The sequence below is a fragment of the Equus caballus genome, chromosome 19, assembly GCF_041296265.1.
Source record: "Equus caballus isolate H_3958 breed thoroughbred chromosome 19, TB-T2T, whole genome shotgun sequence".
Taxonomy (NCBI): domain Eukaryota; kingdom Metazoa; phylum Chordata; class Mammalia; order Perissodactyla; family Equidae; genus Equus; species Equus caballus.
The window spans coordinates 67,316,690-67,332,419 of NC_091702.1; the positions used below are offsets into that span (position 1 = coordinate 67,316,690).

General features: G+C 43.2%; 1 protein-coding gene across 11 annotated transcripts in view; it reads right to left on the bottom strand.

Annotated features, from left to right (window-relative positions):
- Nucleotides 1–15,730, bottom strand: part of EPHA6 (EPH receptor A6) — a 780,034-nt gene that overhangs the window by 20,350 nt on the left and 743,954 nt on the right. For all 11 annotated transcript variants that reach the window (XM_023623975.2, XM_023623979.2, XM_023623977.2 and 8 more), the window contains one exon: nt 10,830–10,979. In XM_023623975.2, coding sequence (XP_023479743.1) covers nt 10,830–10,979 — 150 coding nt within the window. The remainder of the gene's footprint in view (nt 1–10,829; nt 10,980–15,730) is intronic.

A 15,730-nucleotide genomic window follows, 5' to 3' on the forward strand; every position in this document is an offset into this window, starting at 1 on the left:
ATCACCTTGCTCCTATTTTAAATCTGCTCCTTTTTTTTTTTTTTTTTTGAGGAAGATTAGCCCTGAGCTAACATCTGCTGCCAATCCTCCTCTTTTTGCTGAGGAAGACTGGCCCTGAGCTAACATCCATGCCCATCTTCCTCTACTTTATATGCGGGACACCTACCACAGAACAGCTTGCCAAGTGGTGATCCAAACCGGTGAACCCTGGGCCACCGGAGAGGAACATGCGAACTTAACCGCTGCACCACCGGGCCAGCCCCTAAATCTGCTCCATTTTAATCCTCTCTTCAAATGATTATTTCTCATTTTGATCATGGCACCAGCCTCCTAACCAGACTCCTTATCTCCACTTCCCTGCTCCGATCCTCTCCCACACTGCACCCACAGCAATCCTGCCGATGTGGACCGGGCTCATGTTCCTCTCACGTCTGAAATTCCACCGTGGCCCACCAGAAGCCTGGCCTCAGTCCTCACTCCGGGCCACCGTCCATCTCACCCTTTGCACTGGCCTCTACAGGACACTTGCGGCCTCTCAGCTGGGCGACCTGAGCTCCCCAACAGCAGCAGCTGCTTCTTCTTTCCATGCGTCCCCAGCATCTAGCACAGCACCTTGTCGAGTCAAAGGATGGAGCTCAGCTGTCATACATGTGATCTACCAAAGCAGTATCTTAGGGGCAGCTTGAGAAAACCTTTATCTCCATAAACACATCTTCTGTGAGAAGTTTTGTTTTACTCCTTAGTTAAGGGCTGACAGGGAGCCAGGAGCACGTGGGGTGCTTTGTCTAAAAGACTAACTGAGGTTGTTATTTTAGGATGTGAAGTGGTGATAATTAACTGGAGAGAATTCTGTACCAGTTCAGCTTTATGACAGTTGTAGGCTGTCATCCTTTGGAGAAGAGTTATATAAGGTTGTACCCTTATTTAAAAAAGTAAGGAGAAAATTAAAATGAAGTGAAAAATATGAAAATGACTGCAGTGATGATTTCCATGCAGAGATGCAAGAAATTCGATTCTGTCAGAAATTATTCTCTATAACCTGTCCTGCTTCCTTGTCATTGAGCAGCCTAGAATCAACAGTGGGCTCAGCTGGGGCGCACAGCAGACTGTTCTGCTCTTGCTGAATCTGATGAGTTTCCACTTGTGTTGACAGTTCCAGGATCAAAGCAGGCCATGTGCACCTTTCATTAAAACAAGCAGACAAGGAACAGACAGTCCACACGAAGACGCCGAGACATCCCTGAATGGTACCTGAAACAAGGGCTGCTGGGCTGTGCGGGTAAGCACGTTTTACAAGCCTGCTAACTATCTCCAAAAAGGCAGCGCATTGAATTTGGTTATTCCTACTTTCTTTTAAAGGAACGTGTCTTAAAATTTTAGCAAGGACTGAAATGTACATTAATAAATGGAATGTGAAATAATTTTTTTAAATCTTCTCCCTACACATTCCTTATGACTTTGTGGAAAAGCTATAATTTCAGGGAGAAGGGGGCTGGGGAGGCAAAGGGTCCCAGTACACACTTACTTGCTGTGATAACGATTACTTCTACATATCAGGGTATTTGGATTCATGATACAATAATACTGAAAACACTGGTAATGTATTTTCCTGATAAGCAATGGAAAGGTTGTGTCTACATGGGGGAAAGGAAGGAAAGAAGTGGGATATAAGTTAGTAACATTTCTAATCCTATCCTTGTTTCCTTATTCAATATTTTCAACATCCAGGATTAAAAATTCAGTGAAAGGCAACCAAGACCCCAACGACATTCAGTGCACATTGAGAAAGAAGGGGACAGAACGGAGAAAGAATAAGAAACAGACAGAAAACACTTTTTCAGAGGCATATTTGTGATTTGTAAATCCTTAGGGCATGGACACCTATGATTTCCTTTTTAACTTTAAGATAAAGAATTTCTTAAAACTCTGCACTTACAACAGCTCTCAAACCTCATGTTTTGGAAGTCACGATAGAATATCAAGAACCCATGAAAAATGGAGAGTGCTGGTCCTGGCAGGTCACCACCTTTCGGACTGTTGAGGGAGTGGACGGTACACGGAACAAAGGAAGTGTGGGACTGTCACGGGTCACAGATTGCTCTTGACATGATTCATCATTTGGGAAATCTTTACCCCTGACAGGAGGCACACCTCCCGAGACTGAGAAGACGAACACCTTCTACATAGCTGAGCTTCAGTGTAAGTTGTCGAGAGAGCCTTAGTGACAGAGCCCGGATTGCATCAAAGTCATAAGCTGTCACCAACAAGTTCTGGGTGGGCAAGTCTCTGTCTCCACATTAATAAAGGAAGAACAGGATTCAGTGCCAGCAGTAGGACCTTTCAGCTCAAAAAGCTGCATTTCTAGAGCTATTGAAATGGAAGGCTCACTCTGCAGGGCCTTTGCTAACATCCCCGGAGCTCAAGGCTCCACAACCTCCAGATCCAGATCTGGCCTCTGTTGAAAGGACTGTTTTCCACAGAGCTCTGCCAGCAGAGAGATGAGGATCCAGACGCGCCAGAGCGCAGCCCGGGAACCGCGACCGGCAGGAGGGGAACCCAGGTGCTCTTTCCTGCGCCAGTTCCCCTCTAACAAGCTGTGCTGGTTTGGAAATATAAACACAGACTCCAAATATACATTTTTGAAACTATTCTTTCCTTAAGAAGCCAATGTTCTTAAAACTCAGAGCCATTTTCCCAAGCACTCTTAGGGAAAAAACCAAATGTTTCTTCGCTGGTGCATCATTTTGATTTTAGAAAGATACTAGGCAACGTTCAATAATATATTTCCTGGGCCCACTAAAAGAATCTAAACGTTACGGGAAAACAGTTCATGGATACAAAAGAAAAGGGGATTTTAAAATGCCCTCTTTGTAAATGCTCCAAAGAGAACAAAAGATGGAATAAAAATTATAAGAGCTAAGGATTACAAACATATTTCTTCCAAACAGAACTTGAAGGTATGATTAATTTTTCATGAAAACGATGTTGGCATGTATACATTTTCTAGCTTTGTGGTCATTTAGTGAAAACACTTCCCTTGAAAATTATGCTGTGGTTAGCATATTGGTTCCTGGTTTCCTCTACTTGGAACTTCATGATCTGAATTATTTACAGTGGTGAGGGATTGCATCCCATAATACCCTCTATTACTCTTGCCTCTGTGCTGACATGCATCACACTAGTGTAATTAGTATGCATTTAATTAAAATGCTGCTATTGCTTATGTACCAACAGTAGGAATTACTGAAAAAATGAGAAAAGGAAGGCCATTTTGAAAATTACTTTGGTAGAATATATATTCAAATAGATGCAAAAATTCCCTCTGTAATATAGAAGGTTGAAATCATGGGAATGGGCCTTTAGCAATTTACTGTATCTTACACAGATCATTACGCAAGGACCATTACATAATAAAGTGGAGTTTGGAAAATCTAATCAGAGACAAAAATTGGAAATGACTGGACTCTCTGAGTCATAAAATCATACTGCATTTCTAGGTAAGTGGATTCTACACATCCACCATTCTTGGCTGAAGTACTGACCTATAATTGAGAAAGGTTATAGAATTATGAGGACAAACAAGCATATGGGAAAAAGTTATTTTTTTCCTTTTTAAATTTTGAAAAAAATCAATTCAGACCAGGTCAAAAGGTTGTTTCCAACCACGTCACCTATAAAAAGAAAATCTTAAATATAAAGTTTAATTTTTTTCCTTGGGTAAGCTTCAGAAAGCAATAAAAAGCAAAACCCATTATTATATCAAAGCTTTTGAAAAGTAAAGAGGAAAAAAATCCCCAAACCCTGAGGCAGCGCCCTGCGTGCGGCCCTGAAGGCCAGAAGGGATGTCCCCCAGTGCTGCTTCTCCAGGAAACCGGACCAGCTCTGCAGCTCGGGCCTAAATGAGACCATACCCGGAGGCCTCTGGCTTTCAAACTGCCTCAAGAAGAACAGATTTTGTTTTTCACTTTTCAAAAAGCCAGTATCATGTCAGGGAAAAACAAAACAGAACAGAACCTGAGACTCCAGCCTTGCGTTCGGGTCATTAGCTGGCGCCCCGTGCCCTCCCGCTCACGCCGCGCTCGGGTTTTCCCCACTCGGCTCTGTAACGTCGCCTCTGCTCCTGCTCCGCGCCCGTCTCCTCTGTCAGCACGCCTCGCCGAGCAAGCGCTGCAGGGCGGGCAGTGCCCCGCGTCATCGCCGGAGCCTGGGCCGCGCCCAGCATCACCATGTGCTCCCTTCAGCAATTATTTTGAACTTGTATGAAAATAGCATAAAACATAATCCTGCAATACCTGGGAAAAAAAAATGCTGGAAAGCAACAAGGAGCTGACACCTTCAGTGTGCCTGTGGTGTGTTTCTGGTGATAGGCTAACAATTACAATTTGATTTTAAGCTACTGCCTTAAATACTTTTAATAAATACAATAAATATGGTACATTTTATAAATTTTTAATATCAAGACACAAAATACTGCAGAAAAGACTGATGGTTCCAAACAGCAGTGAGTGAGTCTACATTCTTTTGCTAACAGCCACCAATGGGAACACCTCTCTGTGACAGAGTGCCACATCATTAAGATGCTTTGATCTCGTTGTGTAGAGCTTTTGCGGTTTGGAGACCCCCTTTGAAAATCAGACTCATGGGGCTGGCCCCGTGGCCGAGTGGTTAAGTTCGCGCGCTGTGCTGCAGGCGGCCCAGTGTTTCGTTAGTTCGAATCCTGGGCGTGGACATGGCACTGCTCGTCAGACCACGCTGAGGCAGCGTCCCACATGCCACAACTAGAGGAACCCACAACGAAGAATACACAACTATGTACCGGGAGGCTTTGGGGAGAAAAAGGAAAAAAATAATAAAAAAAAAAAGAAAATCAGACTCATACAGTACGGCCGGGGGGTACAAGTGTGTACTTGGGAGGAGCAGGGGCCTTAAATGTCAGGTCCTCCCTTAACCAGCTAAGTAACCTTGGGAAAATTACCTAAACTTTCTAGGCCTCAGTTCTCTTACTTAGAAATGGGAGCAACAATAGTGTCTACCTTAGAGAATTATTTTGAAGATTAGATGAGCTAATAATCTAAAATACTTAGCTCATGAGCTCAAAGGGTGCAAACTATGATTGTTCGCATTAAGTAACTAAACCAAGTGCTTTACATACATCCTTTCTAATTCTTTCAAATCCTGCAGTTATTTTGAACCTCATTATAGACAGTTTCTCAGAAGCTTAACCCACTTGCCTGAGATTACATAGTCAGTGAGTTGCAGATTAGGGATTTGAACCCAGGTCTTTCTGTCTCTAAAGCAGTGGCTCTTAACTGGGCATGATTTTTTGTACCCCATCTCTGACTGGGCGATATCTGGGGACATTTTTGGTAGTCACAATGGGAGGGTGGTACTGGCATCTAGTGGGTAGAGGCCAAGGATGCTGCTACATATCCTACAACGCACAGGACAGCCCCACATAAAGAATCATTCAGCCCAACAGGTCAGTAGGTCACTAGTTCAGAGGTTAAGAAACCCTGCTCTAGAGCTCTCGTGATCTTTCCAATACGTCTGCCGCCACACTAGAATACAGGGATACACATGATAATACTTGGTGGTATTTGGTGTTGCAATAAATACAGCTGCTCTTGAGAACAATGTATGCCACAAAAGGACAATATAGTGTCTCTGGCAGCACGTCTGCCTTCCTTTGGGGTCTTCTTCCGCGCTCCATGTGATTACAGGGAAATTGCCAGGCACAGTGCTCCGCCCGCCTCTGAATGCACAGGCTGGCAGGTACTGCAATCAGCTGTGACAATCACAGTATCTGTTTCCTGGCATGGTTTTGGTCCAGGGTTGGGCAGGACCCTAACAGAGCCAGCCAGAGTCTTCTCTGGGATTGGTATATGAATTTTCAGAGAGAAGGTCTCATTCTGCTGAAGCTGCTAAGCTGGCATGCTGAGCCCTGCAGCCTAAAGAAAATAGCACAGAAGGCCTTTGCAGTAGGAAAAAATGAGGTCAGTGGACCTAGGGAAGCATTAAAGATCCTGCAAGAACCCTGGGATCCAGAATCACTAAACTACCTTCTTAGTCTCATGAACAAAAAAGTTGATTTTTACTTAAGTTAGTTTGGGTTGAGTTTCTGCCATTTATAATCAAAAGAACCCTGAACAATAGAGTATACACGTCTTTTTGGCATACATTTTAAAAAATAACTATTTTGCATTCACACCATGTTGTTTCAGTTAAAAAAAGATAGAAGCCAACACTTGAGGAGTGCACAGTCTATGCGTCCACGTCGGGGCAGGGAGCAGACTTCATCTCCTCCCCTGCACAGCGGGCTCTCTGAGAGTGACGACTGGGTTTTCCAGCTCTCCGTGCCCACCCGCATGCACACCTGGTCCAGCCACTGTGTCAGTAAGCAACTGCGGGATGGCTGTTATCTTGTGAGGGCTTTCATGGTGTGTCCCACACACTCTGGCTTCTCTCATTTCCTTTCCCTAATGTACGAGACCATTGACTTTTGGGAAATTCATTATATTACTCACTAAAATAGATTCTGCAAACTCACAACTGTAATAAAAATATGCCACAGTCTGAAGAATGGAGGGGCTATTTAATAAAAACTATCTGAAATTTCCCAAACTCATTTAAAATATAAGACATGTTAACATGCCATATTTAGCAAGGCCCACAGCTTAGTTAAATTCACCAAAATGTAGTAAAAATAGAAAATATTGAAACAGAACATAGTTGAATTTTTATGGCCCAAAACATTCCTTTCCTTATTTAAATGCACTTGGGTTGCAGAAAGTCAAACCTAAGACTATACTCTGACCAAACAGATGAGAAATGCAGGACAAATGGGGACTAACCAGTGCTGGAGAGGGGCAGCTGAGAAAGCTTCGATTAAGCTATTTCTGCTTCCAAACAGAGGTTCTGGTTACAGGATCTGTCACAGATATGCTGACTTCCAATATGTTAAGCTAAACAGAATTCCAACTTTCTTTACTGCAGCAGCAAAAAAATATTCACAAGATACACAAAAGATTTTAGCTCCTACTACTTTCCCCTAGTCTCCTACTGATCGATGACCTCAAAGATCTGTTTTTTTTGTTTTTTCCCCACAGAACTTTTTATTTTCCTCTTATTTCAGATTCTCGCTTGAATATTGTTTGGTAACCACTCAAAGCCCATGGAAATCACCAGCTTGGCTCCCACCTGGCCCTCCAGGGCCATCCAAGCTCTCGGGGGAGGGAGCGTTCAGCCTGTGCTGTGGGCGCTGGCAATCCTGAGCGAATGAGAATGGGCTTAAGGCGGAGTCTACTCCTGGCCGCAGCAGCCCCTTCTGGTTCCAGATATAGCCTTCATGGCCAAATGAGGTTTAATAGACAGAATGGCTCTCTAAGTGGTCATCTTGGACACAGATCATCAATACACAGGGCCAAGATGGCTGGGCAAACTGCTGGACAAGATCCAGGAAGGGAGGGGTTGACAATAGGGCTTGGACCACTCCAGGCAACAGTTAGGAATGATTCACATGGTGGTCTACGCTGGAAACTACACATTTGGGCTTTTTCCCTTCGAGGCCGCGCTCCTGAAAAATCTGTCCTGTGCTCTGGTATCTCTGCTTGTCCCCTCTCTGCTCTGTGGAAGTCCCATCTATTCCCGCACCTCCATGGATTCAGTAATGTCCTAAACTTCAGAAAACAACATCTGCATCATTCCTTTGCTGAGACAAGGATGATAACCGTTCCTCCAGAGATTATAAAACCATAGCATGTTACTGTTAAAAGGGATATTAAAAATCACCTAAGCCATCCTTTTATTGTATTTATTGGTCACGAAACTGAGGTCTTAGTTAAGAGACTTTCATGGTTGAATTATAGTCTACATAACAGCAGCCAGAGCCACTAACTTGGTGGCATGATGTGACCCAGGCAGTAAAGTGCTATTCCAGGGGCAGCAAAAATGATGGAACTTCTCCGTGTTTATTTGTGTCATCCTATCATAAGACAGACTACACATGAATATCTAATAGGAATGACAAATTAGGACTTTTATGACCATAAACGTATGACTTTCATGAATGTGTTTGGCAGTGCATATGACATTTAAAATCAAACCTCTAGCACTTCTCATCTTCTTCTCTTGCTTTTTTCCCCTGAAGAAGCAGTGATTATCATGTTACAACCCATATCTTTTACTTATTTACTTTGTTTACTCTGCCTCCCTCTCGCTAGAATGTAGGCTCCATGAGGACAAGACACCACCGGCCCCAGGTGGGGGCTACTCGGGCTGTCAGCCAAACCAGCAGCCCCTCCCCCTTCCCTCCTGGCTCCCGTCAGCCTTACTTCCACCATCACTCACTACTGATTCTAGCGAGATCACGTCGCTTCCCCATGCCTCAGTTTCATGCCCAACTTGGACTGGGGGTGGACTAGACAACCTTTACGGTCCCTTCCAGGTGTAACATTTGTTTTCTGTTGCAGCTCTAGTTCCTGGCACAGAGAAGGGATCCAGTGAATTTTTTTTTTTTTTTTTAAAGATTTTATTTTTTCCTTTTTCTCCCCAAAGCCCCCCCGGTACATAGTTGTGTATTCTTCGTTGTGGGTTCTTCTAGTTGTGGCATGTGGGACGCTGCCTCAGCGTGGTCTGATGAGCAGTGCCATGTCCGCACCCAGGATTCGAACTAACGAAACACTGGGCCGCCTGCAGTGGAGCGCGCGAACTCAACCACTCGGCCACGGGGCCAGCCCCTCCAGTGAATATTTTTAAGTGAATAAACGACTATATTAGTACAGTAGTACTTGTACAGACGTGCAAGGAAATGCACTCGTCAGCTGTGAATGCTCAAGAACCTTCTGCTGGTAAGGCTATATTATTAGTAAAGTTTGGAGCCTTCTGAGTTGGGCAATTTTTAATTATAAATCTGAAAGGGAATTGGTTAAGACAAGGACTAAATGGTGCACCCATCGAGGAGGGTGCTTGACGGGAGGGCTCTTCCGTACCGTGAAGACTTGAAACCATCAGGAAGACAACTTTGTCTTCTGCAGATTTGCTTGAATGGCCCATTTTAGCCGTGTCGAAGAAGACAAGTAGGTAAGCGCTGTCCTAGGGTTGGACTAGAGCAGAAACTATGGTACGTGAATCCAAGGCTACTGTCATCTCGGATAACTGGTTAAAAAAATCAAGATGAGGGGCCAGCCTGGTGGTGTAGTGGTTAAGTTCATGTGCTCCACTTCAGTGGCCTGGGTTTCACAGGTTCAGATCCCGGGCATGGGCATAGCACCACTTGTCAAGCCAGGCTGTGACGGCATCCCACATAAAATAGAAGAAGATTGGCACAGATGTTAGCTCAGGGCCAATCTTCCACACACACACAAAAAAACAAAAAACAAAAAAAGAGATGAGTTTCTTCTAGGAGAGAGGGGACAAATTTCTGCTTCTGAGATTCAATTTTAAGAAGAGCTGGAGAGGCAGTCACAAGTTGCCCCAAACAAGGCCGGGTGGCAGGGAAGAGGCCCTTCAAATAAAATTGCCTGAAGAATAGTGGAACCCAGGCCTGCAGGCAGACGGCCTGGATCGAAGTCTCGGCGCCGGGAGTGGAGTGGAGGTTGCTGGCTACGCTTGCTCTGCACTGAAGGGCAGCTTCTTTGCGGGACCCAGCCCCGCTGGCTGTGCACTTGGCTGAGGTGCTTTGAGAGCGATGGCTGAGCATGTGCATGACTCAAACCTGCTGCACGTGGGTGTCTGGACCCCACATTCTCCACGGAGACAGCAGCACCCTCAGGACTGAGCAGCACCCAGCTTCGAAAGCCATGTCTTGTGGTAGGGAGGAACAAGAGCCATGGTGAGCTAACCCAAAGCCAGACTCTGTGCCTGGCAGTAGAAAAGGAGGACCTGCCTCTGTGACTGAACAAGTCCTTGCGATACGTGGACAACTTGAGGTCGGGATGGGGTAGAGAGGTGGGAGGCGTGGAGGTGCCGCTCAAGCAACTGACTGGAACAAAGGGAAAAGATGTGGCAATAGTTGCGTTCTGAGTGTGTTTGGGGATTTTCTATAGTGACGTGGTCTCTGTTTTCACCTGTGAACATTCAGAATTGCGTTGGAGGCAATTTCCCTTTGCCATTGTCTCAGAAACCGTGAGAGCCCTTGAGGGAGGCAAGTGAGTGGACAGAGTCTGAACTCTGCAGTGAAGAAGGGGGAAATTAAATATATTTTCCGTTCTGATGGTACACTTTGCATTGTCAGTGTGCTTGCATTTTCTGACTTCTGTCTATCACTTTGGACAGGTCATAGAGGTCAGAGGTGTGTTAACCATCCTGTTCCATAACATTAACCACCAGGTAATTTTTACAGAGAAAAGAGCAGATTGCATAGAGGATCACATATCTGAAAAGTAGATGACATATATTGATAGCACATTGCCTGAAAGCATTCGCTCTTTTTCTTCTAAGTGATGTCTAGTCTAAATTAATTTGCTCCCTACCGTGGTGCATTAAATTGCCCCAAGGAAGAAATGAAAGGCAAACAGTACTCTTTCTTTTTTGTTCCTTATAGGTGAAGGCTGCTGCAGAAGCACAGTCATGATGCATTAGAACAACATGTGGGAATCTCAGCTGTAAGATGCAGACCAGGTACTGATGTGGCCAGGCCAGTCCGCGGGCCCTTACAACACCAAACACAGCTCAAGCGAAAGGTTACTCAGCTTCTCAAACTCAGCCACAGACCCTGAGCAACTCTGGCGAAGATAAGGGTTAATCTGAGTGAGGGCAAAAGGCACATTTCCCCCTCAGCACTAATGTGTTTACACTCACAAAATGGCAGTGTAACTGTGGGAGGCACTTACATCTTGGTTAGACATTTCCCAGTAAGGTCTCTCTCCATAGGACATGACCTCCCACATGACAATCCCGTAGCTCCACGCGTCACTTGCCGAGGAGAATTTTCTGTAGGCAATTGCTTCTGGGGCTGTCCACCTTATGGGGATCTTCCCACCCTGCAAAACAAATTGGAGATTTCTCAGCTGGCTCACAAGTGTATTAAAAAACGAAGTGGTATTCCAATTAAATATCTTTTGTTAGAAGGATCTAAGTGCTGCATGATAGCATTGGCATTTTAAATAAAAAAAAAATGTTAAAATGTCAGAAATATTTTCCTGTAATAGTTATTCAGTGAAAAGAGCTTTAATGGGAAATAAGTCACACTTCAGAAATATTTTATTTCATTCATTAGAGAAATTTATTTTCACTTGAGATCCACACAATTAAACCCACTATCATGCCACTTGAAGAAAGTTCCAGATTATAGGACATTAAAACTAAATATCATTCAACACTCATTAAACATTGTATTGCATGTATAAATAATAATGATAATAAGTTCTAACTTGATTCAAGACAAACGGTTAAATACAGAACTGAGACGTTCTCTCCCAAGTCAGTGTTTATCAGAACTGTATTTCCTTTCCATCTGCTGTGATTACAGTTATTTTAAATAAAACGATCCTTGAACATTATGCAAGTGCACCTGAGAAGGCTAATGTTTCTTTAGAACACTTTAGGCTAGTTTATATTTTTTGTTCTTCAGCGTTGAAGTTATCGTTTGAACATATTACAGAGATTAAATTGCACGAATTTAATCTATACTGTTCAGGTATTAAAGTCTGCTATTGTGCTATACTTTTTATCAGCATTTATTACATTTTATCTCTTGAGACACTCTATAAATCCCTTTCTGCTGTAACGACAAGAATAAAACAATTCCTCCCTGTGACGTGCAGTTTCCGCTGAGCGGAGGAGGGCGCCGCCGCCGCTAGATGGCGGCAGAGAGCGGGAGCTGCGCCCTGAGCGCCCGCCCCGGCCGCCCGGTCCTCGCCGAGGGTGCTCGGCAGTCGGACCCGCGTGAAGGCCCTCTCGTGGGCACACACCTCTCACCGTCTGGTCTCCCGCCGGGCTCAGTGCGCTGAATCCAGCGCCCTGATTTTACAGGTGAGCAGACTGAGTCCAGGGGCCAGAGGTTTCGAGGTCCCGCCCGCATTCTGAAGCCCTTCGTATCTGCGACTGTTAGGGTATCATGTGGCCCTGATGCTCAGAAGTCAATACTGCAGCGGGGGGAGAGCTTGGCTAACGAACTTCAGTGTTTCAACCCTGAGCATCCACAACCAAACATAAGAGCTGCCTGATGCAGGAGGCCTGGAGTCGGGGGCTTTCAGCTTTGGGGCAGAAGTTAAAGGAAGCACCAATTAAGACCAGGAAGTTCAATTTACCCAGCTGGCGAGAGCAGTGTAAGAGGGTGGCCAGCTGGGGAAGGGAGATGCACGGGGAGGATTTATCCTTGAACCCAAAGTGGAGTTGCCAGGTAAAATATACGACCCACAGTTAAACTTGAATTTCAGAGAAATAAGAAATACTATTTTTAGTATGTTTCATGAAGGAATGTATTTTTTTGTATATGTCCCAAATATTGCATGAGACATATTTATACTGAAAACATATTCATTGTTTATCTGCAATTCAAATTTAACTGGGCATCCTATATTTTATTTACTAAATCTGGCAACCCTAACCCAGAGCATTAAAAGAATTCAGGAATGGGAACACTGTAAATGATCCAACAGAACAAAAAGCAGTGTTATGAAAAAACTAGTGTGGTCTGTCCTTGGGGAGGGGACAAGGACGCTCCGACTGTGCACCAGCACCACACCAGCCTGTGTTTCATCGAGTGTTTGTGCTGGAACGGCTCCGTCTTGGGCTCTGCACTTTGAAGCCACTTAAGTCACGCTCAGGCTTGTTTAAAACATGGAAGCCAAACTTCCAGAGAATAAAGACTAAATCTATAGGTCTGACCTCAGAACAGAAGCAAGAACCACAGTCTCATCTGGTATTTCTGATTCTGGATCTTTCTTTGCCTCTTCTGGCAAACAGTATGTGAAAGTATGAATTGCTAGTCTTTTGAGCTGTTCCTTTGCTAAATCTTTGAATTCTATTAAGACAGGCTAAAAAGCGGAGTTAAGGGTTATTTTATGTGCATGCACTGATAAATGATATCTCATAAATGGTTCACATATAAATTTATATTTCATATAACTTGATATCACGTTAAATGATACTTTTGTCACTTTCCTTCCTAAGATTTTATTTTTTTCCTCAAGAGGTCGATATTACAGAATGTTTGATTAATAGCATCGCTACCTGTTATGGACTGAATTCATATGTTGAACCCCAACTCCCAATGTGACTGTGTTTGGAGACAGGGCCTTTAAAGAGTTAATTAAGGTTAAATGAGGTCATAAGGGTGGGGCCTAATCCAATAGGACTGGTGTCCTTATGAGAAGATGAAGAGACACCAGAAGTTTGTATGCACAGAGGAAAGGCCACCTGCAAGCCGGGAAGAGAGCCTCAGGAGAAGCCAAACCTGCCGACACCTTGATTTCGGATGTTCAGCTTCCAGAACTGTGAAAAATACATTTTTGTTGTTTGAGCCATCTGGTCTGTGGTATTTTGCTATGGAAGCCTTAACAGACTAACAGACTACCCCTATAAAAAGTCAAAATATATTTTCCAAAGATGAGCAACATTGCAAAATGGACAGTACATCTTTATTTTAAATTCTGTTCCAAGTGTCATCTTGTAATGGAAAGTGTGAGGTAGAATAAATCTTAAAATAAAGTATGAAAAATTGGCACAGAAGTTTTAATATAGGAGATACAATTCTAATTAACAAAAGTACATGGTGACATGAACCTGAGAGTATGTACAAATGGGAATAATTCTGAGCGTATATGGGATGCAGATAAGGAAGCATTCAAATCGTTTATTCTAATAGGAGGATATATACTGGATACAGTTTATATATCAGTGCAAGATGAGACAGAAAGGAAGAACTCTTAGATCACCACAAGCAGGTCTCTGACTCTTCCCTACTCAAGAGGAAACACAGAAGCCTGGTCCTTTTTTTCCTTTTTTTAATTGAATGGACCAACAAACTTTTTTGGCTTAATCTCATCTACTCATTTTTGCCCATGATCTTGAGTCACAGACGGAGGAAACGCACTAAGGTATTTTTTCTGAGAGCATGAACCACCAGATGTTTGTTTCAGGTTTCAGGATTGAACAAATAGTACTTTAGATTTGAAATCACAATCATTGGAACATTACATGTTGCTTTACCATATGTTTATGAGAAAACAAAAGTAGCCAAACATGCTAATCAAAATGAGTGAATGTACCTCAAACGGCTTCTCGTTTACTAATCCTTGCCTTGTGCAGCAAGCTTAATCACTTAAGAGGACAAGAAGGAACAGGAAGGAAGCAATGGATCGCTACTGGAAAGACTGTCAGCAAACCTTTTTCCTGTTTTGCAAGTCATCCTCAGAGCTGGTTGTGTAGGAAGTAGGAAGTGGAGTTGTAGGAGAAAAAGTGCAGAAGAGGAGCCAGGAGCCCTGTATTTCTGTAAACCCTACGCCTCCCGAGTGGGGCTGTAGTACAGGTGTGTTTAACACACATCTGAGTTTTAGACTCGAATCCTCTCATTTTCAGCAGAGGGAACCATCCACTGAAATACTGTAAAGTTAGAGAGGCTTAATTCTGAAATCAAACAGGAAAATTCCATTGAGAAACAAGAACCCTTAAAAAAAAGTGTCCATTTCTCATTCACTGGATTTGATGGTTATCTTAAATGCATGTGGTTTGAATAGACAACAATCTATGTGCAGAATTTCCTTTTCATATTTCCTCAATCTATCTTTGTAGTGCCCAAACCTCAATGAATGTAAGAATTACAGTACAGAAAATGTAGATGCTTTGCTTACAGATTAACTTAAGGAATTTCTAATGGCAATTTTGACTAAACAGTATTTTTCTTTATGAGCTGAAAATTCTAAGTGAGATGCAACTCTACTCCAATCCATTGTGTGACCTTGGGCAAGTCTTAACTCTGAGTCTTACACTTCAGATCAGCAAAATGAGGGGATTTGAATTAATGATCATAAAATGGTAAGCTATAATGAGTTTCAATATTTGCCCACAGTTTCTCAGCTTCCACTACATTGTAAGGAGACAGACCATGTGAGCTGGTACCTAGAGTGTGTGACAGATGGTCTGATGATAGATAGTAAAGGAGACAAGCACACTCTGGTTTTACATCCCAGGCCAATAATTAATGGTCATGGTGATGAGCCTGAGTGGTAAGGAAGAGTTAAAATAACCCGAACACTCTTTGTTTAAGAAGGCAACAGCATGGATAACATATCTTAGAAAGATATGCAACCAGGACATTGACTTTTTTTTCCCTTTGGTTTTTTAATTCTTAATGCATAACCACTGTTTATTTGGAAAACTCATATGGTGACTTACTGATGCCAGACGAAAGAAGAATTAATGTGTTTACTGGAAGATCACTTTACATTATAATTTCTTATCAGTGGGACTGTCTGTGGCAGAGGTGGTCTGGTTTGGGGAGCATTGGTGGAGGAATCAGCATTCTGGGATCTTCTGCCTTAATTCACTATGGTGTCCTGGGAAGTCAAAACAAATCACAGAAAGATCTCTCACACTAATTATACAGACAACTACACTAGGGGGATTTTCTTCTTTCTCTTGAGAATTACTGATCTTGAGAAAAAAGTCTATCTCTGAGCATCTCTTTCTAGTTTGTAGAAATGTAGTATTATGTATTTAGTATTACCAAATTTAGTATTATGGTGCACAATTGTATTATAATGTAAGCCTTTTAAAACCACATCCCCCT